This window comes from Narcine bancroftii, chromosome 13 (assembly GCF_036971445.1).
Source record: "Narcine bancroftii isolate sNarBan1 chromosome 13, sNarBan1.hap1, whole genome shotgun sequence".
In the NCBI taxonomy this organism is placed as follows: Eukaryota; Metazoa; Chordata; class Chondrichthyes; order Torpediniformes; family Narcinidae; genus Narcine; species Narcine bancroftii.
The window spans coordinates 55,388,396-55,416,138 of NC_091481.1; the positions used below are offsets into that span (position 1 = coordinate 55,388,396).

The 27,743-nt window shown below is 45.2% G+C and overlaps 1 protein-coding gene across 1 annotated transcript in view; it reads right to left on the minus strand.

Moving 5' to 3' along the window:
• LOC138748557 (voltage-dependent T-type calcium channel subunit alpha-1I-like) overlaps window positions 1-27,743 on the minus strand; it is a 283,178-nt gene that overhangs the window by 225,938 nt on the left and 29,497 nt on the right. Inside the window, 1 exon segment of the mRNA XM_069908966.1 lies at window positions 22,408-22,505. Coding sequence (XP_069765067.1) covers window positions 22,408-22,505 — 98 coding nt within the window.

Below are 27,743 nucleotides of genomic sequence, written 5' to 3' on the forward strand. Positions count from 1 at the left end.
ACATTTTCCAATTCAGCCGACAGCTTCGTCCACATTCCCACCCCTCTCCACGTGAAGATCCATGAATGTTCCCTTTAAACTTTTCTCCTTTCACTCTTCATCTACAGCCTTGATTTTTTTTATCTCTCCTGCCCTCAGAGGAACAGCCAACTCGCATTTACTCTGTCTGTATCCCTCATCACTTTGTATACCTCTACCAAATCTCCCCTCATTCTTCCACGCTCCATGAAATAACGTGCCAGAACATAATTTCACCATCATTCAGTAGGGTATGGAGGCCATTTGGCCCCTTATGAATCTGTGCTGTTCTTTGAAGTTAGAGTTTAAATCTAGCTGAGTCAATAAGGACCCTTCGGGTCCTCCCATGCTCCAAACAAAAGTGTACGGGGTGGGTGGGGGGGGGGTTGCAGGTTAATTGGTCCATTTGGATGGTGTGGTATTGTGGACAGGAGAGCCTGGAACTGCTGTATCTCTAAATTAAAAGTAAAACTCTCCTTCCCCTCACCTTCTCATTTTTGAAACCACTAGCATTGGGGATAAAATACGTTGACTACATTCATCTCATATATTTCTTTTGACTATCCATTTACCTCATTCGCCAGGGAAAACAAGAACAGCCTATTCAATCTATCTCCAATACCAGTCCTCTAATCCAGGGGACATCTTAGCAAATCACTTCTGATTGCATTTTGAGTGGCTCATACACACTGTGTACCCACACCCTCCACCCTCACATGCACTGTCCCCACACCCCCACCCTCGCATACACTGTTCCCACACTCTCCACACCCCAACCCTCATACACACTGTGTCCCAACACCCTCCACTCTCACACACTGTGTACCCACACCCTCCACCCTCACACACACTATCTGCACACCTCCACCCTCCTACACAGTGTCCCCATACCCCCCCACTCTCACACACACTGTGACCCCACACCCCCCACACTCACACACACTGTGACCCCACACCCCCACCCTCACACACACTGTGTCCCCACACTCTCCACACCCCCAACCCTCATACACACTGTGTCCCATTATTGACTCTGCTAGATTTAAACTCTAACTTCAAAGAACAGCACAGATTCATAAGGGGCCAAATGGCCTCCATACCCTACCTAATGATGGTGAAATTATGTTCTGGCACGTTATTTCATGGAGCGTGGAAGAATGAGGGGAGATTTGGTAGAGGTATACAAAGTGATGAGGGGTAGACAGACAGAGTGAATGCGAATTGAAGAGGGGATGCTGAAGAAGGGTGCCGGGATGCGGTGATGGCGAGGGCAGTGTGTGGACCAGACTTTACAATATCTCAATGTTAAGATGTTTAAATGTTCTATTTGGCAGTTTCTCCAAAGGCATGTCACATGCCTTTTGAATTTGCTTATCTGAAAAGATTACTGTTCATCTGTTCTTATCCTTAGATCCACTTTCCTATCTGTTCCATGAACCCTTAATTCCCCTGTAGTCCATAGGCCTGTTTATAGCCACCCAGAATGTATTCAATGATACCCCCACCCCCAGCCCACCACTCTGGGTCACTTTCCTTTTTAATTTTTAAACATTTAGATTTTGATTATTACTATCTCCCTTTGTGCACGACATTGTTTATTGCAGTTTAAAGTGGTCCACAGAGTATATTTATCTAAAACTAAATTAGCTTATTCTTGAATAAATCCTTTATGCGGAGGGCTTCCTTGATTCATGTTTTGGTGTTGCCCCTGTCCAGAAAGATTAGTTTTCATACCCAATGGGAATATTTCCCTTTAATCGCTCTGTTTGGAATATTGGATGATGAAGATATTTTATTGACCATCTCAAAGCCAAATTGTATCTTTTACTACATTGGTGGCCAATATTGAGCAAATGGAAAGCTAGCACTCACCCTACACATACACAACGGTTAAATGATATGATGTCCTGTTTAAGCTTAGAAAACATTAGATGTGCCATTAAAGATTCAAATACAAATTTTTAAAGACATGGAGACCTTTTAAGGACTAATATCATAATCTAAAGTTTTAAGTTTTGGAGTGAGATATTGAAGATATATGTGAATCGCTGGTAAGCTGGTCAGCAGAGATCTTTAATATTTAGCCAGGTACTCCGTCCGGACCCTACGCTTTCCTTGGAGGCAGCCTGCACGTCGTCCTCAGATAAGGACAGGACGGGATCATCAGGGGCTGTGGGGGTGCAGAGGGGTGGTTCTTCATTGTACTACAACTTCAGGAATAGTTGCTACCCCCTCCACCATCAGTTCTAACAACACTCAATCAGAGACACATTTAAAGACACTATTTGTTTACATTTCTCTCTTTTGTATATGGATTGTTTTTCTGGAGTACAGCTTACAGTTACCGGTAATTATAAATTCTGCCTGGCCGGCAGGAAAGAGAGTCTTATGTTGCATCTGATGTCATGTATGTACTCTGACAATAAATTTGAACTCTGAACCTCAAAGAAATAAAAGACTGTTCTAAACTTTGATTCTGTGATGTCGGTTTTTGTCACGAAATAGGTTTTTTTTCACCCTAACCTTGCTAAATGGAAGGGCTTTTGACCAAAAGGGATAATAAAAATTCTAAAAAAAATTGAAACCTACAGCACAGTAACAAACCCTTCCGGTCCACAGCGCACACCGCCCAAAATGTGCCTATAGACCTACAAAACTCATACATTTTTCGGAGAGTGGGAGGAAACAGGAGCACCCGGAGGAAACCCACGCAGACACGGGGAGAGTGTACAAACACCTGACAGACAGCGCCGTATCTGAACACGGGTCGGTTGCACTTTGATAGCTTTGCGCTAACCCCTAATGCTAACCAACAATTCATGACCCTGCAAGAGGAGAAATTCCTCCTCGTCACCATGGTCCAGCTTATAGATTCTTCAAGAGGAAAGTATTTCTAATTGTCCGGTATTGCATCCAATGAACAGCACATAAAATGACCAGTCAGCTCAACTGGTCTCTGGTGCTGTGGTGTGATTTAAAATCGAAGTTGAGCAGTGAAGGGGGCATTTTCAGTTAAAGTAGAACAGAAAAACAAAGCGGTAAAGCTTAAAATGTGGAGGTTCAAAATCCACGATAGGGCATTTCAAGGTTGAGGGTGGCTTTTATTGTCACATAATACATTAAAATGTAATATACATGATAAACTTCAATGCTTATCTGCCATAAGGCAAACAAAGTGTCTTCGTGAATATTGTTTGGTGCACCTAACAATAGGAGAAGGAGAAGCAAAAATGATTCCCGCCAGAGACACTGAGTGTCTGTGGATTCACCTCTGTAGCCGCGCAGACTCCTGTTCGATCCATCAGCAACCCAAGCTCCAGGTCCGAACCTCCGGCATGATCGGCTTCAGCACCCGAGACCTTTAGAGGCCCTTCTTGCCCACAGCGCTCTCTCAAATCCCAGTTCCCCATAAGCCCATCTGCCAGACTGAGACCACCCGCTAATTGGAGGAACAGCACTCATCTTCCATCTAAGTAACCTCCAACTGGAGGGCATGAACATCGACTTCCGTGCCCCACAGCCTGTACGGGCTCTTCAGCTGCTGAACCCCTCGCTGGCCCACTGCCATGGTCACCTTTCCTGCAGGATCATCTTCCATGCTTCTCCTTCTTAATGGTGTGTGGTGGGGGAGGTGTTATCCATGTCTCTGGTGCTCGGTGCTGATATGCCCCTCCCCTGGAGTCTGCAACCCCTTGTGGTACGCTGTCCAGTGTGGGAGCGAGAAGCATCTGTTGGATTAAAATGTTACCAAAGGATCGACGAAAGAGAAAAGTAGTGGAATTTTATCTCCTCATTTCTGCTATCGGTCAAACATTTAGTGAACATCACTTTGAATATTCTGGGCATCAGTAACCCTCGGGGTGGGGTGGGGGGGGGGAAGGTGTGAGAGAGATTTCCAAGGAGGTACAATCATCTGACTGCAGGAATTTCTTGTAACCTCAATTCCACGAGGTGACCTCTCACCCTTTATCCTGAGGCCACGTCTCGAGGATCACTACCTCCCAGGTTTTTGACTCTAATGCCAGAAACCAAAAAGCATTTCCACTTTCCCTCTTGCATCCTCTCTCCTTCTCTTCCCCAGGCAAGAAAGACCCATCCTACCGAAGCCACGGAATGTGATTCCTTTCACCTTACACTGATCCAGTGCAAGAACGTTAAAGCAGAAGTAACAGTGACAAGTAGCAAGTCAATTCAACTCACGTTTACTGTCATCTGATTGCACAAGCGTTCTCCGGTCCTTGACGCAAGAAATCCAGACGCACAACCAGACATAACACACGTACAAACAAAACATACACAGGACAAATATTCATATAATAAATAAAATAAATAAATACAAATAAATATTGCTTGGTGGATTTCTCGGAGTGTCAGTGTGAGCAGTTCCTTTGGTCGTTCAGCCTTCTCACTGCCCGTGGGAAGAAGCTGTCCCTCAGCCTGGTGGTGCTGGCTCTGATCCTCCTGTATCTCTTCCCCTGACAGGAGCAGCTGAAAGGTGCTGTGTGCAGGGTGGAAGGGGCCTTTCATAATTTTGCACACCCTCTTCATACAATGATCCCAGTAGTTGGTGGGGGGAGGAGGGGAGGCAGACTTCAGTGATCCTCTCTGTCTCTCTTATGGGCTGATGAATTGACCTCTGATCCATTTCTCTGCAGCGACCGTGCCCACACTGTAATGCAGCCGGCTGGAACACTCTCGAAAGAGCTCCTGTAGAAGGTTGACATAGTGGTGGCCGGTAGCCTTGCCGGCTTCAGTCTTCTCAGGAAGTGCACACTGTTGCGCCTTCCTGACAAGTGAGGAGATGCTGAGTGTCTACGATAGGTCATTAGTTAAGTGAACTCCAAGGAACTTGCTGGTCTCCCCTCTCCCCACTAGAGAACTGTTGATGTGTGGTGGTGGGTGGAAGAAGGCTCAGAGAAATGGAGAGCTCTTCCAGGCTAAAGTAGCCCTGAAGGCAGTTACGATAACAGCCTCACCAAGACACTTGTTCATTTCAGTTGTCTCACTGGAGCATGAACGCGGGCGACTTTGATCAATGCATCAGTCCGACAAGTCATCAAACATCAAGGACATTTGTTTACACAGCAACATATGAAATACTGTCCGATGGACATTGGGAGTATTGAGTTCAGCTATTGATGGAAGATCATCCAAGACAGCAGAATTGCAAGATTCTACCAACACTAGTGTTCCATTCAATTTGCATGAGTTAATCTGGTGCCCACATGATGGGCCAAATGGCCTCCATTATTCTAGATTTAAGCTCCTCCCTTGGAGTTAATAGAATGACATTGCTTAAGAAGGCTCTGTTTGCCGCAATGCGTGGATCTCCCAGTGGCCACCCATTTCAATTCCCCGTCCCATTACCTGACTGACATGACCCTACGTGGTCTTATGCACTGCCAGACTGAGATCACCCGCTAATTGGAGGAACAGCGCTCATCTTCCATCTAGGTACCCTCCAACTGGATGGCATGAACATTGACTTCCCTGGTTTCTGTTAAATATTTCCCCCCCCCCACTTCTTCCCCTTGTTGCCTTTCCCCATCTCTCTCTCTTCCCTTTCCTTCAGTCTCCTTTCATAGAGTAAAAATCAAATCGCACCTCTCCCCTTATCATATCCAATTAACACCTTTTGGCTGTTGGTCTGGACTCCTTCCCCCTCCTCCCCCCACCCCCCCCAGACCATACTTCAGTCCCTTTTCCTGTTTTTGCTTATTCCTTAAAGAAGGGCTCACGCCCAAAATGTCGGTAATATCTTTACCATAGAACGCTACAGCACAGAAGTCAGGCCATTTGCCCCCTCTACTCTGTGCCGACCATCATCTTCCTAGTCCAACTGACCTGGTCCCATTACATAAGCCTCCAGGCCTCTCCCATCCACATATCTATCTTTCTTTCTTTGGCTTGGCTTCGCGGACGAAGATTTATGGAGGGGGTAAAAGTCCACGTCAGCTGCAGGCTCGATTGTGGCTGACAAGTCCGATGTGGGACAGGCAGACACGGTTGCAGCGGTTGCAGGGGAAAATTGGTTGGTTGGGGTTGGGTGTTGGGTTTTTCCTCCTTTGTCTTTTGTCAGTGAGGTGGGCTCTGCGGTCTTTTTCAAAGGAGGTTGCTGCCCGCCGAACTGTGAGGCGCCAAGATGCACGGTTTGAGGCGATATCAGCCCACTGGCGGTGGTCAATGTGGCAGGCACCAAGAGATTTCTTTAGGCAGTCCTTGTATCTCTTCTTTGGTGCACCTCTGTCACGGTGGCCAGTGGAGAGCTCGCCATATAACACGATTTGAGCCTGCATTCACCATACCAGATGACAGCTCATTCCATACTCCCACAACTCTCTGTGAAGAATTTTCCCCCTAAACCTTTCCCCTTTCAGCTTAAAACTATAACCTCTCCTATTTATCTCCCCCAGTCTAAGAGGAAAAAGTCTTCTCGCATCCACTCTGTCTATATACCTCTTGTAAACCTCAATCAATTCACCTCTCATTCTCCTTTGCTTCAAGGAATGAAATCTCAACCTGTTTAATCTTCCCCTGTATCTCAACTCCTGAAGACCCAGCAACATCCTAGTAAATCTTCTCTGCACTCTTTTTTCAATCTTATTGATATCCTTCCTGTAGTTAGGCACATAATATTCTTAATTTGGCCTCACCAATGTCTTAAACAACTTCAACATAACATCCCAACTTCTACTTTGATTTATAAAGGATAAGATGCCAAAAGTCTTCTTTACAACCCTGTCCACATTCAACTTCACCTTCGGAGAACAATATATCTGTCGACCCAGATCTCTTTGCTCCGCCGCACTTCCCATTGCCCGACCATTTTCTGTGTATGTCCTGCCTTGTTTACACTTCCAAAATGCAACACCTCACACTTGTCTGCATTAAATTTGTAGAGCGTGTCGAAAGAACCAAAGACTCGATGATCCAAACCAAGGCTTTTATTAACTAAAAGACTGGAGCATATCACAAGTAGGTCGACCAGTCCAGAATGACCTGGTCTGGCTAGGAGCAATCCTTGAAGACCGGCCAGTAGGTGTGGCTACACTTTCAATCAATCAGTCATCCTACACTACCATCTGTACATATGTACATGTACACATTGGTGATAAAATCTGTACTATCACAAAACTCCATCTGCCATTTTTTGGCCCATTCTCCCAGTTGGTCCAGATCCCTCTGCAAGCTTTGAAAGTCTTCCTCTCTGTTCACAATGCCTCCTATCTTTGTGTCATCAGTAAACTTGCTGATCCAACTCACCACATTATCATCCAGATCATTAATGGAGACAAAAGACAACAATGGTCCCGACACAGATCCCTGAGGCCCACCACTAGTCACAGGCCTCCAGTCTGAGAAGAAACCATTTACTAGCACCCTCTGTCTTCTCCCACACAACCACTTTTGAATCCAGTTTACCTTGAATACCCAATGTCTGAAGCTCTGAACTAACCTCCCTTGTGGGACCAGTCCATGATGCTGCGAGACCGGCCGAGTTCCTCCAGCATTTCTCGTGTGCTTCATTAAACACATTTTTGTGTTCCACATTGTTTAAGGAAGATCTGTCCCAGACAGGACAACCCTTCTGTCTGGAAATATTTCTGCCTTCTAGACTCAATATTGAATCCATCAAATTAAGGTCACTTCCTTCTACTGCTTGTGATATTCATTCAGGATTTCTCTCTCCACGAGTGTAGTCTGGCTTGCTAGACAGATCCCATCACCCTGTTATTAGCAATAGATCACACAGACATCCCCTAACAGCTGCATTAACCCACTTGACCTGATTTCACCCATCACTGATATTCCCTTTGTCCTCCTCATTCTTCTTAGAACCACAGAACGGCAGAAACTGGCCCTTCAGCCCTTCTAGTCTATGCCAAACTTACTATTCTGCTGAGTCCCATTGACCTGAAGCCTGACGCTATCCCTCCATTCCCCTCCCATCCGACCCTGCCCAATCTTTTGATTCATGTCAAAATTGAGCCAGTGTTTACCAATTCTGCAGACAGCTTGTTCCACATTCCCTCCCCTCTCTGTGTGAAGAAGATCCATGAATGTTCCCTTTAAACTTTTCTCCTTTCATATCCTCAATTTTTTAATCTCTCCTGCCTTCAGAGGAAAAGCCAACTTGCATTTACTCTGTCTATACCCCTCAGCACTTTGTACACCTCTATCTAATCTCCCCTCATTCTTCCACGCTCCAGGCAATAACACCCTGACCTGTTTAGCCATTCACCTCTCTTACCCTGGCCCCAGCTGCCTAGAGGATCGAACCTCAATCGCCCTCTCACCCTGACCTCTTCTCACCCTCCCCCTCTCCCCTCCGACTTCTTTAACGCTCCCCTTCCTCCCTTGGATCTCTTTGACCTACCTCCTGATTTACCCCATCTCCCCCTGACACCCTGCACTCTAACAACCCCCCACTCCCACCCCTGCCTGGTCCTCATCATCCCCTCTAACCTTCCCCTCTCGGAGATGGAATGCTCTGTCCTCAGCGGAGGTCTCACCTTCGTCCCTCTTCATCCACACCTCAACGAGTTCCACGCATGCCTTGATGCTGAACTCTTCTTTCGTCGGCTCTGTCTCCGTGTCTACTTCTACAAACAGGTCCACATTTCTGACCACCTCTCCCCCCCCCCCAACACCTCCTACAATGCAGACCCCTCCTCCCTCCTACTCTGAAGCTTTATATTTCCAACTGCCGCTAACCGTCTCAACTTCATCACTCCTCTTATTCATTCCAGTCTCACCCCCTCTGAACTCTCTGCCCTACATTCTCTCCACATGAATCCCAGCCTCACTATAAAATTCACAGACAAGGGTGGTGCTGTTGGGATCTGGCGCACTGACCTATATAAGAATAGATTAGATAGATACGTGGATGGGAGAGGCCTGGAGGCTTATGTAATGGGAGCGGGTCAGTGGGACAAGGGAGTCAGATGATGATCCTCAGACCCATCCTCCTATTTATCCCCCCAACATGACCTCCCCAAAACTCATCAAACCACCACCTGGGCACCCTCCATACGGATGGCATTAGCATCAACTTCTCTAGTTTTCTCTAACACCACCCCCCCCCAACTGTTTCTCCCCTCTCCCTTTCTCATTTTCTCTAGCTCTGTATCATTCTCTCTCTCTCTCTCCCTGTCTCCTCACCTTCAAGTCTGCGTTCACAGAGCCACCCCCTCCCCCATCAATTCCCACCTTTCCTCTCCTGTCCTCCTAGTTATGTTCAATTAACATTGTTCTGTGCTCCTCCCCTTGCTCATTCTTCCCTTCTCCCCCACCCCTTTTATTCAGGTGCCTTTATGTGTTTTGCTCACAACCTGAAGAAGGGCCCAGACCCAAAACATCCTCTGGATGTTGTGAGACCAGCGGAGTTCCATTTTTATGCTTTCACTACAATCATGGCATCAGCAGACTTGCGAGTTTCACTCCACCCTTTCCCGGTAACTCAGCTGTTCATCCTGGCCCTTCTCGTCTGTGCCCAACCATTTTCAGCCTCATCCCACTGATCTGCGCCCATAGCCCTCCATACCCCTTCCATCCATGTACCTGTTCAAATTCGTCTTCAGTGGTAAAATTGAGCCCACTTTCATCATTTCAGCTGGCAGCTCGTTCCACACTCCCACCAGTCTCCCACTAATGTTCCCCCCCTAAACTTTTCCCCTTTCATTCTTAACCCATGTCCATTGGTTTGTTTCTCATCTACCCTGAGTGGATCAAAAGAGCCTGTCTACATTTACTCTGTCTGTCCCCCTCATAATTTTAAATACCTCTATCAAATCTCCCCTCATTCTTCTATACTCCAGGGAATAAAGTCCTAACCTGCTTAACCTTTCCCTACAACTCTGGATAACATCCTATCTCCTCTGCCCTCTTTCAATCTAATTAATATCTTTTCTGTAGTTGGGTGTCTAAAATTGCACACAAATACTCCAAATTTGGCCTCACGATTAACTTGTTCAACTTTACCATAACATTCCAATGCTTTCATTTATGAAGGGGCAAAATCTCTCTTTACGACCTTATCTATCTGTGTCACAACTTTTAGAGGATTGTGCATCTCTAATCCCAGATCTCTCTGTTCACGGTGCACTGTATTTCATACCTTAGTTTGTCCTTCCAAAGTGCAACACCTCATACTTGTCTGCGTTAAATTCCATCGGCTATTTTGCAGCCCATTTTTCCAGCTGATCCAAATTCCTCTGCGAGCTTTGAAAACCTTCCTCCCTGTCCACTACACTTCCAATCTTTATGTGATCTGTGCAACCTAAAATTAACTTCCTCTATCTTCTCTTTCCTTCTGTCTTCAATCTGAAATATTAATTCTTTTTTTTTTAATCTTCCCACATGAGCTGCCCAACCTGAGGATTTTCCTGTTTTTTGCTTTTGTTCCAGATTTCCAACACCTGCAGCTTTTTGAATTGACAATTTTTAACCCACATTTCCCTGCAATATAAATTTGCCTGTTTCAAAATGTAAAATTTCGACATAGAGTACAGTAACAGGCCCTTCTTTCCCATGAGCCCATGCTGCCCAATTACACCCAATTGACCTATAACCCCCAGTAGGTTTTTGAACGATGGAAGGAAACTGCCACAGATGGGTAAATTTCCTCCAGGTGGAAACCCCTTACGGGCAGCGGTGAATTTGAACCCCAGTAACTGGGACAGTGTCACGCTGAACACCATGCTAACTGTGCCGAACGAATAGTCCCTGGGACCATTGCAGTAAATCTCTGGCCTTTGCTCCAATCCTGGGGCCCACACTCAGGGCCAATTAGCCCAATCTCATGTGAACCTGAGCTGGGACAGAGATGCTGGAATTGCAGAAGCTCCCAAGTCACTGCACTTGGCCAGAAGGTGGATGCTTTCCATGCCAGCGCTCCGCAGTATCTCTCTGGTCTTCAGGATTATTGCAACTGCTCTTCACCCACACAATTAATGCGAGTCCCAGGGCGATTAGAACCAGATGCCTGTGGCCCCTGTGGGCTCGTGTTGTGGCTGGAAGCAGAGCTGGAGTTGTAGTGTGTGGAGATGGAGTTGCTGCAGAAGAAATGTCCATTTCCCTACAGTCTCTGTTAGTGCAAGCCAAAGGAGATATCCATCACAACAATGTAAAAGGCTGTACTGAATACTTGTAAAATCGTTCCGTCGTGTGACAGGTAATAACAATTATTATGTGCCCATTAAACTATAATGTAAGAGAAATTTATAACCGTCTCCTGCCAACGATCACAGCGAGGTAGCTGAGCTACAGTAACCTGCCACAGTAATCTAGCAACCCGCAGTCAATCTCTGCATCGTCCGACCCCACAACATGCAAAATTAGCCACCAACCTGCCAGTTGGGACATCAGACAGGGCAGCACTTCCTCTCTTCAATTTCTTTCCAAGTCGCTCAGCCCGACACCCTCCCAAAGTTTGCATTCCCTCATGATGCTCCCCCCCCCCGCCTAACAATTAAATGTTCCCTCGTTAAACCATTTCTGGCAATGCAGAAATACCTTAGTCCCACCTAACCGAGAGTGTGGCCATACACGCTGACGGTGAGGCACTCCCTCATACAGAGACCTCCCAGTAGCCAACCGTTCCAGTTCTGCGTCACATTCCCACACTCACAGGTCTGTCCATAGCCTCATCCTACCAAGACCACCCGCAAATTAGAGGAACAGCACCTGATTTTCCAGCTGGGCGCTCTCCAGCCAGATGGTGTTAACGTCGACTTTTCTGGTTTCTGCTAACCTGCTCCCCTCTTCCCCCACCCTCCCTTCCTTTCCCCTTTCCAGTTCTCCTCTCTCCCTTCCCCCTTCCTTCACCCAGCCATCCCTCCTCCCCTTGCTCGCTGCTGCCCCTCTCTCCCTTCTCCACTTATCATCTCCTGCCTTTGTGAAGATACCTTCCCCCCCCCCACCACCACCGACACTTTTGTTTGACATTTTCCTGTACCTTGATGAAGGGCTCAAGCTCGAAACGTCGGTTATGTATTTTGATCTTTGCTACATAAGGGACACTGTTTGACCTGCTGAGTTTGTCCAATGTCATGTTGTTACTGCAGATTTTTGTGTTCTACTTCAAGTTTATCGTCATCTGATTATACAAGTAAAACCCAATAAAACAGCGTTCTCTGGTCCTCGGTGCAAAACAAGCAGACACACAACCAGACATAACACACATACAGACAAACAATATACATGCAGGACAAGTATTTTACCTATAAAGATAAATAAATATATACTCTTTTGTGCAAATGAGAGTCTCGGAGGGTTAGTGTGAGCAGTTCCTTTGGTCGTTTAGCATTCTCACTTGAAGCTGGGAAGAAGTTGTTCCTCAGCATGGCGGTGCTGGCTCTGATCCTCCCATATCTCTTTCCCGAAGGGAGCAGCTGAAAGGAGCTGTGTGCAGGGTGGAAGGGGCCTTTCATAATTTTGCACACCCTCTTCATACAATGATCCCAGATGATGGGGGTGGAGAGTGGGGGGTGAAGGGCAGGCAGACTCCAGTGATCCTCTCTGCCTCTCTCAGGATCATGACCCCCAATCCACTTCTCTGCCCACCCCCATCAGCGTGATCTACCAGGACCGTTGACTAAAGAGGGCATGCAAATCGCCCAGGACCCCTTCCACCCCCACCCACAGCATCTTTCAGCTGCTCCCGTCAGGGAAGAGATACAGGAGGATCAGAGCCAGTGCCACCAGGCTGAGGTACAGCTTCTTCTCACAGGCAGCGAGAATGCTGAACGACCAAAGGAACCACTCACATTGAGTATAAAATTACAATCAATATAAAACTGAGTTCATGATGTAACGTTGACCATCCTGAGACTCTCATATTTATGAAGCAACATGTTTGTAAATATGAAGACTTGTCCTGCATATGTATTGTTTGTATGTGTGTTATGCATGCGTGTTTTGCACCGAGGACCGGAGAACGCGGTTTTGTCAGGTTGTACTTGTACAATCGGATGACAATAAACTTGATGGCAATAAAAGACAGCACGGGACCAGGGTCCAGGTCTCGCGCTCCCTGTAAGGAGTTTGTACCTTCTCCCCATGTCAGCATGGGATTCCTCCGGGGGTTCCGGTTTCCTCCCACCGTTCGAACCATACCACAGGTTTTAGGTTAATTGAGTATAATCAGGCGGCATGGATCCATGGGGAAAAATGGCCTGTATGCCTAAATATAAAATTTATATCCAAAAAAAATTTCACTTGACTTCAAAACCTCCCCATCCTCTATGTAATGAACTGAACTGCTCTCGATATTCCCAATGTGGCCGAACCCAATGTTCATCTCACTGCAATGTGACTTTTGGACTTTTATTCTCAACGGCCCAACCACTGAGGTGTACCTTCTTCACTGCCTTTAATAACTTATTTTGCCACTTTCTCGGGTCAATTCTTCAGTAAGAATTTGATAGAAGTCTCCCCTATCAATACGTCATTTGTAAAGCTTGAAGTGATTAGGGAACAGATGGAACTGAGAAAATGAGCTCCTTTTCCAATAGCACTGTTTAATGGTTCACATAGCAAGCAGTTATTTAGTCTGATATTATCAGCTCAGGCGGCATAGAGTCGCTACTAATCCTGACTAATAACTAGCGTTAAACATTTGGAATCATCAGACTGACAGATCTCCTGCTAACTTCTTACTCACACCTCCCTGATCCAGCTCTATTGCAAGATTGTTGTCAGGTCTGACTTTGTGGGCAGACATCCCAGTGCGGAGATCTCAGAGACAATTTGGGATCCTTAACTGTGGAGGAACAGAGGGGCCTTGGAGTCCCAATCCAGAGATCTCTCAAGGTTGCCGTGCAGGTAGATAGGGTAGTTAAGAAGCCTTTTGGGATGCTTCCCTTCATTAGTTGGGGGGTTGAGTTCAAAATCATGTTAATGTTGCAGCTCTATTAGGACCACACTTGGAATATTGTGTTCATTTCTGGTCGCTTCATTACATGAAGGATGTGGAAGCTATGGAGAGGGTTCAGAGGAGATTTACCAGGATGTTGCCTGGATTGGAGAAAGTGCCTTATGATGCAAAGTTAACAAAGACTGGGCTTTTCTTTATGGAGCGAAGAAGGATGAGAGGACAAGAAGGAACAACTTCAGGATTGAAGGGTGTCCACTCAGAACAGAAATATGTCAGGTTTTCTTTAGCCAGAAGGTGGTGAACCTTAGGAATTTGTGGCCACAGGGCTAGTTGTAGGGTGTATTTAAGGCTGTGATTGACGGGTTCTTAATTATCTAGGGTATTAAAGGTTATGGGGAGAAGGCCAGGCAGTGGGGCAGAGAGGGAAAATGCATCAGCTCATAATTAAATGGTGGGGCAGACTCGATGGGCTGAATAGCCTACTTCTTCTCCTGTGTCCTATGGGTCAGTTTCATGACATAAGTTTTTGATGTAATCATAAAATTGGACATCTTCAATACACATCCAGTTCACATTGATGCTGGTTTTACAGAGAACACTACTATAGAACCAGGGAGGAATGGAAGGATGAGGAGAATGAAGATGGGGCTGCTTAAAGATAAAGGAGGCAACATGTGCTTGGAGGCAGAGGAGATTGGGGAGGTCATAAATGAATATTCTGCTTCAGTATTCACAGAGAAAAAGAACCTTGATCAAGGTGAGGTCAGAATACAACAAGCTTCTGTGCTGGACCACGTTCAGATTGAGAAAGAGGAAGCACTAGGTCTTCTAAAAACATTAAGATTGATATGTACTTTGGGCTGGATGAGATGTACCCCAGGTTGTTATGGGAAGGGAGGGAAGAGATAGCTGGGGCATTGGCTGTGATCTTTGGCTACAAGGGAGGTGCTGGAAGATCGAAGAATGGCAAGTGTAGGCCGCAGGTTTAAAAAAGGAATAGGGAGAACCCTGGGAATTATTGACCAGTGATTCTTACGTCAGTGGTGGGCAAACTATTGGAGAGAACTCTTAAGGATAGAATTTATGAACATTTGGAGATGTACAGTCACCTCAAGGTTAGTTAGCATGGCTTTGTGAAGAGAAGATCATGCCTCATGAGTCTAATTGAGTTCTTTGAAGATGTTACAAAAGAAACTGATGAAGGTGGGGCAGTGGATGTAGTGTATATGGATTTTAGTCAGGCATTTGACAAAGTTCTCCATGAGAGATTTGTTCAGAAAGTCATGGGATCCATGGAACCTTGGCTGTGTGGATCAAAATTGGCTTGCCTGTAGATAACAGAGAGCAGTGGACAGAAAGTATTCTGCCTGGAGATCAGTGACTAGTGGAGTTCCGCAAGGATCTGCTCTTTGTGATTTTTAAATTGAGACAAACAAGCCTGTTCCGCCCAATTACACCCAATTAACCTACAAGCCTGGCACATTTTGAACAGTGGGAGGAAACTGGAGTCCCTGGAGGAAACCCACGCAGATACAGTCACATACAAACTCCTTACAGACATCGGCGGATTCGAACCCCAGTAGCTGGTGCTGTAACAGCATTGCGCTAACCTCCACACTACACCTGCTGCCCTTTGAGCTAGCTGAAGAGGAAGGATGGGTCAATAAGATAATATGCAGGTTTGAGGAGTTGTGGATGGTGTTGAAGGCTGTGGATTGCAAGAGGATGCAGAGTTGGGCGGAAATGTGGCAGATGGAGTTCAATCCAGATAAGTGTGAGGTGATGCATTTGGGAAGGTCAAACCTGATGGCTGAGTACAAGGTTAATGGTCAGATGTTTAACAGTGTGGAAGAATGGAGGAACCTTAGGATCCAAATCCCATACACCTCTCAAGGTTGCTGCGCAGGTTGATAGGATAGTTAGGAAGGCTTGGCTTCATTAGTCAGGGGATTGAGTTCAGGAGTCGAGGTCATGTTTCAACTCTACAAATCTCTGCTGAGACCACAATTGTAATATTGTGTTCGGTTCTGGTCATCTCATTACAGGAAGGATGTGGAAGCTATGTCTCCATAGAGGGTGCAGAGGTTTATCAGGATGTTGCCTGGACTAATGAGACAAGGTTAGCAGAGCTGGGATTTTTCTTTGTGGAGCGAAGAAGGATGAGAGGTAGCTTGATAGAGGTCTTCAAGATTTGAAGAGGAATGGCTAAGGTAGACAGCCAGATCCTTTTTCCCAGGGTGGGAGTAGCAAACACCAGTGGTCAAAGTGAAGGAAGGAAAGTCAGGGGTGTTTATTTTTTACAGAGAGTCGTGGGTGCCAGAGTTGGTGGTGGTAGGAATATTTAAGAGATTCTTAGACAGGCACATGGATTGAAGTAAAATAGAGGGTTACGAGGTAGGAAAGATATGGATTTTTTTGGTAGGAATATATATAGGTTGGCACAACTTCGAGGGCCGAAGGGCCTGTAAAGTGCTGTCGTTTTATGTTCAATAAAAGAAAATTTATCATTTACACAACCCTCTGATATTAAAAGACATGTACATCCATGCCAGAATAAAAATAGCACTCTGAACAAGTCTTGTCTCTATGCAAATTTCCATGTCACATCAAAAAAAAACATGAATTATTTACGTATTGGAGAGCAGCTCATCCTGTAACAGAAAATAACTGATTACCACCAGAGTTAGGTTTTCCATAACATCCAGTTAATATTTGCAATCACATTTCTAACCAGAGATGAAGGAAACCCGAGCATCTTATGCCTTCAAATTACCAAACTGCTTTCAAAGCTGCGATTGTCACCCACCGATAAGACCTGATAGGAAAATGGGCCTACTTTGGAAGTTAACTTATATTTCCAGTGGTTCTTTTTCATTCCACTCACATCCCACTTTAAGTAATCCCTACACCATCGGGGCCCTGTGATTAGTAAGAGATTGCTTAAGATGGGATGCAGGTGGAAAGAACAAGTTTGAAAACCCCTGTTTTAATCGTCCCTCATTGACTCGTTATGTGCGCGGTTTCAGAACTCCAAAGGAAATGGGCCAATGACAATTTTTCTCAAGCAAAATATTTCAGTGACTTTCAAACTTTTTCTTTCCAAACACATCCCACCTTAAGCAACCCCTTACTAATCACAGAGAACCAATGGAAGAGGGAATACTTAACGTGGGATTTGAGTGGAAAGAAAAAGGTCGAGAACCACTGCACTTTACGTGGTTCTGTTAAACTCCTGTTATCCAGAATTCAAGCCATTGGGGAAAAAAAATTAAGGAAAATAAATAAATAAGCAATAAGTAAGGATAAATTTTAAAAGTTTATAATTGTTAAAATAAATGTTCTCTGAAGTAACACATGAACTTTTGGTGAAGATGGGAGCAAATATTTAGCCAGTGGAGGGGCTCGGTTGGGCTTTGCTCATAGCAGCTGCTTGAATAAAGTTGTGTGAAACAGCAATGGCGACGCCCGGGTTGATCCCGCTCGCCGTTGCAGCGACTCCCTTGAAGTGTCTCCTTATAGTCAGATTCTTTATCTCCAGAAGCATATTATTAAGTATATTAGTAAGGCTTTATCTGTAATCTTGGGAGAGGGAAGGATAATTATGATGGTGGAACAGTTAGCACAGCGGTTAGCGCAACATTGTTACAGCGCCAGTGGCCGGGCTTCAAACTTAAATTTGAATTTTCTAAATTATGGGAATTTCCTAATTAAAGTGAACATTTCATAATTAAGGACTACAATACCTTTTTTTAAAAATACTTCACATTTTGCAATGTCTTTTGTCTTTTAAACTGGTTATTTTTAATGCTAGTTAGGCATTGCATGAGTGAGTCTCAGGCAACCAGAACATTCACATAGCCAGCATCTATCAATCCTCTTGGGTGCCGGATACCGGGGGTTTTACTGTGTAACTGCAGAGAGGAATGTGTCCAAGTGTTGCTCATCCACTTCGTCTATTTCTACCTATACTTATCAGTCCATGGAACTATGCTGTATGAGGCATGGATCGGGGATGAATTAGGTTCACATAGATCATGTTTTGTTCTTCAAAAGTCAATAGAATTAGAAACAGTGAACTGGGCCTTGTGTGTTATGTGGCTGTTTGCATGAACGTGCATTCAAAATGATGGTCAACGTCTGAATCTCCGGGAATTTCAAGAAGAAGTTAACATTTCCCAAGTTTCCACACTGATCCCTGGGTTATTGGGACTGTTGTGTGAGATAGGAGGGAAACCAATATTGCATTTACCTGTATTTGGAAGAATGGGAGTTGAACCTTTTCAGAATTTACAAGGTTCTTACATGACAGGCTGGAGGATTTCCTTGACCAAGACGTCTGAATGAGGTTACATTCTTGGTCAGGCAGAAGAAACACAAGCTTGAAAACATGAATCTTTTAATTCAAGGGCAATTTCTTTCCTGCTGTTATCAGGCTCTTGAATGATCCTCTCAATGGTGAAAGATCATGCTCTTCAACTGTTTTAACTGTACTTTTATCTTTCCCTTGTACTTTGTCATTGGTATGTTACACCCTGCCATCTTTGGCTTGCTGTAGATTACACCCTGCTTTTTTTTTAGATACAGCAGGGTTACAGACCCTTCCACACATGCCACCCAAATAAACCAATTAGCCTACAAACATTTTTTTTGGGTGGGGTGGTGGGAAGAAACCCACACAAACACAGGGAAAATTATACAAATTTCTTACAGACAGTGCCCGGGTCGCTGGCGCTGAATAGCGTCACACTAACCTGAGGACCCTGTGATATCAGACGCTGAGGCTGAGGTCAGAACATCATTCAAGAGGGCGAACCCTCGCAAGACAACAGGCCCTACTAGGGTACTGAAAATCTGTGCCAAACAAACTAGCCGGAGTGTTCAGATACATTTTCAATCTCTCACTGCTGCAGTTGGAGGTTCCCACCTGCTTCAAAAGGGCAAAATGAGCTGCCTTAATGACTATCACCCCGTTGCACTCACATCTACTATGAGCAGGGTGAGCTGCCTCAATGACTATCGCCCAGTCACACTCACATCTGCTGTGATGAAATGTTTCGAAAGGATGGTCATGGCCAGAATTAACACCTACCTATGCAAAGGAAAGGATCACTGAAATTCGCCCATTGTCACAATCACTCCACAGCAGATGCAGTATCACTGGCTCTCCACTCAGCTCTGGATCACCTAGACAACAGCCACACATCCATACGGCCGCTCTTCATTGACTACATTTTAGCCTTCAGAACCATTAGCTCTTCAGTGCTGACCAACAATCTCTAAACCCTGGACCTCTGCATCCCCATCTGCAGCTGGATCCTTGACTTGGAAGACCACAGTCAGTACAAATAGGAAACAAGACCTCATCCTCACTGACGATCATTCCAGGCTCAACTCAAGGATGCCACTGCTCTACATCCATGACTGTGGAGCACAGGCACAATTCCACTGCTATCTACAAATTTGCCGATGACACCACGGTTGTCGGCAGTGTCGCAAACGGCAACAAGGAAGGGTACAGGAGGGAGATGGATCAGCTTGTTGAATGGTGTAACGACAACAACCTTGTGCTCAACCTTAAACCGAACTAAGGGGATGATTGTGGAGGGAATCAGGAGAACATGAACCAGTCCTCATCAAGGGGTTCAGTAATGGAGAGGGTTAAGAACTTCAAATACCTGGGTGTCAACATCTCTGAGGCATGGTCCTGGCGCCTCCACGTCGATGCAATCACGAAGAAGGCTCCCCAGCAGCCATACTTTGTGAGGTGTTTGAGGAGATCACTGAAGTCTTTAGAAAACTTCTACAGGTGGACTGTGGAGAGCATTCTGGCTGGTTGCATCACTGCCTGGTACGAAGGCGCCAACACTCAGGACCAAAAAAAAATCTCCAAAGGGTGGTTAACTCGGCCGGTGAGATCACGGGCACCAGACCTCACCCCAATGAGGACACGAGGCGATTTCTTAAGAAAGCAACCTCTACCCCTAAGGAACCCCCCCCTCCCCCCCTCACCACCATCCAGGCCAGACTACCATTGGAGAAAAGGTTCAGGAGCCTGAAGACAAGCACTCAGGGGCACAAGAACAGCTTCTTCCCCTCCGCCGTCAGATTCCTGAAGGAACAATAAACCACAACACTGCCTCACTTTGACTTTGACTTTCTTTTGCATTATTTTCATTTATTTATTTTGTCTGGTGGTTTATATGAATAGTTGCCCTGTGATGCTGCCACAAAACGATGGATTTCGCGACATTTTCATGACAGTAAATTCTGATTCTGATGTAAAGTTATTCTGCTCGGCCTCCTCCCTATTCGATACCAATCAGTTTTCCAATTTAATTAAGCTAACTCAAAAAAAGAAAATCGGGGTTCTTCTGTCAGAGTAGATAAGTAGAAATTGCCTTCAGTCTTGTGACCGAGGGCATCCAGAGGGACGCAGATTGAAAATGATGAGCAAAGATATTCTGATAAGATTCAATAGCAGTCTTGGAAAAACAACTGCTTGAAGAATTGCAGGGGAAGATCTTCGGATGATTGGGAATGGGATTGGCTAGAATTTTATCATTCCCTCTTTCTCACGGCCTCCCTCCGTGTGATGGCCCAGCAGGTGATTTTCAATTGCTCTTGGTGGGCAAGCTTGTGAAAAATTGTTGAATGTGATTAAACTCGCACCATTCCGTGAAAAGTGATTGAATGCAAAGCATGTATATTAGAGCTTGAGAGTGGACAGTACTAGCTAATGGGCCCCTTCTTATCTCGAGCCCCAAGGATGCGAGGATCTGGTTCAGGCTGGTACAATGACCTAAGGTAGTCTATAGCTAGTACTGCGCTTGCTTAGTATAAAGATGAATATTAACTTAGACGCCCCTAAGGAGGGAATGAACTAATTAACATAACAGGCAATGTGTGACGAGGGAGGAACTGAGTGATACCTGGATTGATGGAAGGGAGAAGGAGAATGTTGTAATGTATTGGGATTCTGATTGGAAGAAGGTAAATGAAGGTGGGGTGATGTTGAGTGCGGGACTGTACAAAAGAGTGGTGATTCTGAACCTCCTGTGTGTGTTTCCAGACCATGGACACCAGTCCCTGCAGACTCGAAATAAAGCTGAACCTGTTCTCCAAGACTTTCTCTACAGAATAGTGATTGTGAACACTTTATATTTCACAAACTGAAGATAGCCGAGAGAATCTCATAACCGCCTCTGTCTGTTGCAAACTTTACCCAGGGCCTTGAGTTGGCACCGTTCCGGTATGTGTTCTCCAATGAAATGAGTCACAGCAGAAGGTTGGCTTGAAACTGGTGTCTCTGACCTTTCAGTTAGTTATCCAGCCAAGCTTACAATATCATTGAGAGGATCCAAAATAACTCATAGCTATTGTTTCTTGGCAGCCAAGTGAACCTGAATTTATAAGACTTTGGGCAGTGACATTATTATTTCATCAGTCACCCATCCATGAGATATGTGATGTTCCAAATAATCTTCTCTATGTCCGTAGAACAGAGTGATTCATTCAGAACCTGGATTTATATCATGTTCGTGCAGTGAAAGGCGAATCTCATACTCTTCACAAGGACAAGAAATAGGAGCGAGAAAATGGGGCACTTGGCACCTAAAATCTTCCTCAGTCATTCCACAAAATCATGGCTTATCTTCGGCCTCAATCGTTATTTTTCTAAATATGGAAACACGACGCTGGAGAAACTCAGCCGGTCAAACATAGCAAAGATAAAGGTGCAGAACCAACATTTTGAGCTTCAGCCCTTCTTCAAGCTACCTTGAAGCCCAAATCGTTGGTTATCTATGCTGAATAAATCACTTTGTTTGACCTGCAGAGTTTCTTCGGCCTTGTGCTTTTACTTCAATCGCGGGGTCTGCACACCTCCACGTTTTACTTACATCATTGTTTTTCTACCCTTTCTTCGCACTCTGTCAATCTGTCATCCCTCCCAGCTTTGACCTCCATGCCCTGGGATAGAGGATTCCAAATATTCACCACTTCTGCACGAAGAAACGTCACCTCATCTCAATCTTATCGTTTATTTCGGGACCGTAACTCCCAGTTCCAGACTCTTGGCCAATGGGGAAAACATTGACTCTGTTGAACTTTGAATAATTCAAACAGGCTACTGCCCATTCTTCTGAACCTCCTCAATCTCTCTTTACACCATAGATCCACCATCCCAAGAAATCTTAAATGAAGAGAATATGCTGGATGCAATCAGCGTGGTCCACAGTGCCGCTCTGAGCTATCAACAACAGACACAGAAGCATACATACCTTTCAGCTGCCCCATTAAGCTATTTTGGCCTCTCACATTGCCCCATCTACTACTCCCGCCACCTCTCAGCAAATGAAAGGTACACTATTTAATCCTTTTTATTGCTAATGAGTTGAAGTGTTAACTCTGTTTGTTACTTCCCACTGGACCAGCTGAGTGCTTCTAGCATTTTCCGTTTTTACTTGAGAGAGGGATGGCGTGCTCCGTGCTCAGGAGAAGAAAATCAGAATTACTGGGTACTCTGTTGATGGCTTTCAGTGGGCGGAGGACGCGGACTGTCCGGATCGCAGAGAGGCTGACGTTCTGCAGGTCCAGCGAGTACTCCACCATTCTGTGAGAGACAAAGACACAAAAGCAACAAATCAAAAATGGCCTCATGGCCTGGGAAACAGAATTTATTTTTAGACATGTAGCCCGGTAACAGGCCATCGCTGTCCATGAGTCCATGTCGTCTATTTACACTCAATTCACCTACATCCCCGGTACGTTTCAAACGGTGGGAGGAAACCAGTGCCCCAGGGAAAACCCAGACAAATGTGACGGGTTCACATAGGAGAAGAGATGACTCACAGATCTTATTTCCAGCATTTATTCACTCCCTTTTTGAAGACAAAATAACATAACCACTGTCTTCTGAGTTTTCTTCCTTTTCTGCCCCTTTCTCCTCCCTCAGCAAGGTAACAGCAGTGTGAGAGACAGGAAGAGAGGGGCTTAGGAGGTGCGCAAGAGGTGTGCACCTCCAAACTCATTCCCACCACAAACATTATTAAAATGAACATAAATACAAGTGACTCATTCAGATAAAAACATAGAATTGAGAATAGAAATGATTAAAATCCATTTTTAACTCTGTTACATGGACAAAAGGGGGAACGTACAGACAGCATGGTCCTGACTGTTGGCGCTATAAAGGTGTTGTGCTAACTGCTACACCAACCATGCCTCAAGGCGCATGTACTAAGCAATCCTTATCTAATTAAATGAGGAAGTCAGTCGACACTGGGATTGAGTGCAATGCACGAAGTCACGCAGCACCGACAGGAAGTAAGGGTATCTAAACCTGACCAAAGGCTCAGGCCCAGAATGTTGATCACCCCTTACTTCCTCTGGAAACTACATGACCTGCTGAGTTTCCCCTGCACGTTGGGGTGCTGCAAACAGAATTCAACATTTCCAATGTACATCTTATAACACTTCAACGCAAATCCGTGAGAGTATAGAATAGAGGAGAGTTACAACTTTGGAGCAAGGTATTTATAGTCAATCAAGATATCTGTCAGTTGAAGAATTTGACCTGAGACAGCAGCTTTGATATTTCTCTGGCTCGTCCCTTGTTTGACGGGTAAATTCAGTTGGTTATTAACACAAAGAATATCACAAGGGGCTTTGCAATACCCTATAGAGGTGGTAAAGAAGGTGATTCACTGCAAGGCAAAGGTACAAGTGCCGTACAGTGATGATAAAGCCAACAGCTTCAAAGCAGAATCCAAAGTCTGTGGGTGAGGGAGGTGTACCGACAGTTGTTGCGGATGTAATGGAAGTCATCCATCGCATATATGTCAATTTCAAATGGCCAAATATATTGAATGTCGTGAAAAATATGGCCACATATCCTCAGCATGTAAGCTGAATGCCAATGGAGCACATCAAAGAAACTCTGGTAACGTGATTACTTCATAGAAGGGAAGGTTTTATAGAAAGAAGCCACAGCAGTATTTCTAAAGCCACTGAAAATGTTGGGCTTATTTCTTTTAGTCATAACAGGCCCACCCAGCACACGAGCCTGCGCTGCCCAAATAAACCAGATAATTTACCAGCCCTGTAAGTGGACAGAGGAAACCCACGCAGACACAGGGAGAATGTACAAACTCCTTACCGACAGCACCGGATTCTAAACAGCGTGGCACCAATCACTGCACCAACTGAGCATTTTTGAGGCCAGCAATAACATCCAATCAGAAGCCCACCTTCAGCCCATCTTACAACATTATAAAAAAAATAAAAAGAACAGTGCACGAAAAGTAAGCCACTGTCTTTGGTTTATTGATTGTTAAGGGATCTGACGGCAGCAGGGAACAAACTACCCTTGTGCCACTGAGAGCTCGCCTTTAGGCTCCTGGACCTTTTTCCCCAATGGAAGCAGAGTGAAGAGGGCCTGGCCTGGGCAGTGGGGGGGGGGGTTCTTTGAGGATGGAGGCTGTTTTTTTAGGACACCGCCTTGTGTAGATGTCCTCGATGGAGTGAGGTCCAGTGCCTGTGATGTCGCAGGCCGAGTGAACAACTCTTATCCTGTGAACTCTGCGTCTTTATCCTTTGCGATGCGAAGGACAGTTTGACCTGCTGAGTTTCTCCAGCATTGTGCAGGTATTTCAATAGCTGTGTCGGCAGACTTCCGTGTTTAACTCCCCTTTGATACTGTTTGCCATTAATCTATACCAAGTGGCTGTTTACAGCAGCCACTTAGACTGCCAACACTTCCATATGATGTGGGAAGAAACCTGGCCATCTGGTGTAACATGACATGGCCAGGTGGAGCAAGAGCCATCTCCCTATTACAGAACCAGAGCTCAGGCTTCAACCTGGGGTCTCTGGAGCTGGGAGGCAAAACTAGACCTTGTCACTTCAAGGTAGAAACAGGGTGGAAAAGATCAGTACAAGATTTTGAATGGGCGGAACTGTGCTTATTCACGGGATGGAATCCATACTGAAGTTCAGGCATGCATCATCTGTGAAGCATCCGGGGATCACGGAAGCACATCCAGGTGAACCGAGGAAGACTGTTGAAACGTCTAATGAACCAGATGGTATGTTGTGTTGGATGAGATGTTAATATCCCTTACTGCACTCCCAAGACCTGCTGCCTCAACTCTCCGGGGTGGCCAAGTGAGTGGTGGCACCTTCTGGGTTATCAAGTGGGCGCCCTCCTTCCTCAGTGTTTCGCTAATAGACCCACGACACCTCCGGAGGGTTCAGCGGGGAATCTCGGCATCCCCGAGCTCACCCCACTAGATGCCACTCACTCACTTGGGGGCCCAGGGGGAATCCTTTCTCCTCATCTAGTGCCAATGACTACTCTTTGTATCAGCAAACAGAACTACCAGTGGTTATTTAACAATATTTATTTATGTGTGGGAGCAAGTGGAGCACATCCTGCATCACAGGGGTGGGTGGCAAGAGGATGATTTGTGGGAAGGAGGAGTGGACAAGGGTCCCTGAGGAAGGAGGTGGGGTGAAAAGAGGGGAATATGTGTCTAGTGGTGGGATTGTGGAAGGGGAACATGTGTCTAGTAGGTGATGGAGATGGCGGAGGAGGATGGTTTGGATGCGAAGGGTTGTGGGGTGGTAGGCGAGGACAAGAGGAATCCTATCCTTGTTGCATATGGGGGTGGAGGGGGCCAGGTCAGATGTGTGGGTAACGGAGGATCTATGGGTGAGGGTACAGGGAAAGCCACGTTGTTTGAAGAAGGAGGACATCTCTGATGATCTGGCATGGATGTCCTCAACCTGGGTGCAGATGCGATGGAGGCACTGAGAGAATGGAATAGAATCCTGACAGGGGACAGAATGTGAACAGGTCTGGTCAAGGTAGCTGTGGGAGATAGTGGTTATTTTTAGAAGACATCTGTCGAGTTTTTATCCTAAGACGGAGACAGAGAGATTGAGGAAAGGGAGACCAAGTGAATTTGAGGTCGGGGTGGAAGTTGGCAGCAAAGTGGATGAAGTCAACGAGCACAGCATGGAGGCAGCACCAAAGTAGTCATCGACGTAGCAGAGGAAGAGTTGAGGGGCCTTGGGTGTGTCGGCTTGTAGCATGGATTATTCCACATACCCAACAAAAAGGCAGGCATAGCTGGGGCCTGGAGAAAGTGGGATGAGTCAATGGATAAACCACCAACTCCTACAGCTACCCCCCTCCCCCCACTTCTTTCTTGTTGCCTTTCCCCAGCTCAGTCGCTCTACCTTTTCCCTATCTCCTTTACACAGACATAATCATTCAGAATCCGAATCAGGATGTATCGTGAGGAACAAGTCATGAAATTTGTTGTTTTGTGGCAGCACCATAGAGAAAACATTCATATTATAACCATCCTACGACATTAACATATTAAAAAAATAAATATAATAATGCGCAAAAAGTAAGGCAGTGTCTTTGGTTCATTGATTATCGATGGTGGAGGGGAAGAAGTTGTCCTTGTGTAAGCCTTCCAGAGGTTTTATTGATAAATTAACTTGGAATTATGAATTGGGAGGATTAAAAGATTAAAAAATATTTTTGATGGAGGAGACAAGTCATGGGTAAAATTGGAGTTGCATACAGTTGGTGAGAGGAGAGCAGAAAACCTTATATATAAATGGAATTCTAAATTATTATCTGGCCCTAACGAAGCCCCCCCGCCCCCCCCAATGAAAGCATATACCGTAAATATGCGTGTATAATGCATTTTGAGTATAATGCGACCCCCTTTATTTTTGAGGGGGAAAAAGGAGAAAGATTTTACCCATGTATAATACGACCCCCCCCCCTTGCCCACCTGATTTGCGCTGCCATCTCTCTTCCCCCTCGCCCACCCGATTTGTGCTGCCATAAATATGCGTGTATAACGTGACCCCTCCCCCTCCCACTTTGAGCTCAAATTTTGGTACCAAATTTTTTGGATTATACATGCCTATTTACGGTAATTACAATATGGAATAAAATTAATGGTCAAATTGGGGACGGTGGGGGGGTGGTGTGTCTTTCACCTAAGACACCCCTGGTTCAAATTATGTTCATTCCATTAACGATTGATAATAAAATCCAGGACACTTGGTTCCAGAGAGGGGTCAAGTGTATTGAGGATTGTTAGGATCAGGGGCAATTTATGATACTTAAGCAAATTAGGAATAGTTTTAAGTACATCTTTTTCTGCCATCTTCAGTTAAGATTTTATTTAAGGGACAAATTAGGTCCAACATTAATCTTGCCGCAGGGCAGCGAAATAGAGACTCTGGTTCGAAAGAGGAGCAAAAAAAAAACTTTATTTCAAATCAAGACAAAGGTGGGAATCAGATTTGGGTGTATAAATCGATCCGTTTTGCTGGTCTGGACAGCGTGATCAACACGGTTAATGTAAGATATCGCCTTCTGCAATATAACTTCTTGCATCAGCTACACCTCACTCCACAAAAGTTACATAAATTCAAATCAGAAATACCAGACCAATGTTTTCGATGTGGTCAAGAAATAGGCACTTCAACCTGGTCATGCCCTAAAGTGAGGCCTTTCTGGGAAGATTTGGGTAATTTCCTGGGAAAAAAAATTACTGAATTCGATATTCTCAGGCATCTGAATTATTTATATTGGGGAATTTAGGAGACGTAAGACCTAAAATGAGGCTGTCAGAATATCAATTAAAATTTGTTAAGTTCGCTTTATCAGTGACTAAGAAATGCATAGCAGTTACTTGGAAATCAGATTCCCAATTAGGTTTAGCCCACTGGAAAATGGAAATGTATCATTGTGTTCCTTATGAGAAAATCACATAGAACCTCAGAAACAGGTAGGATGTATTTTCAAGAATACAGATTT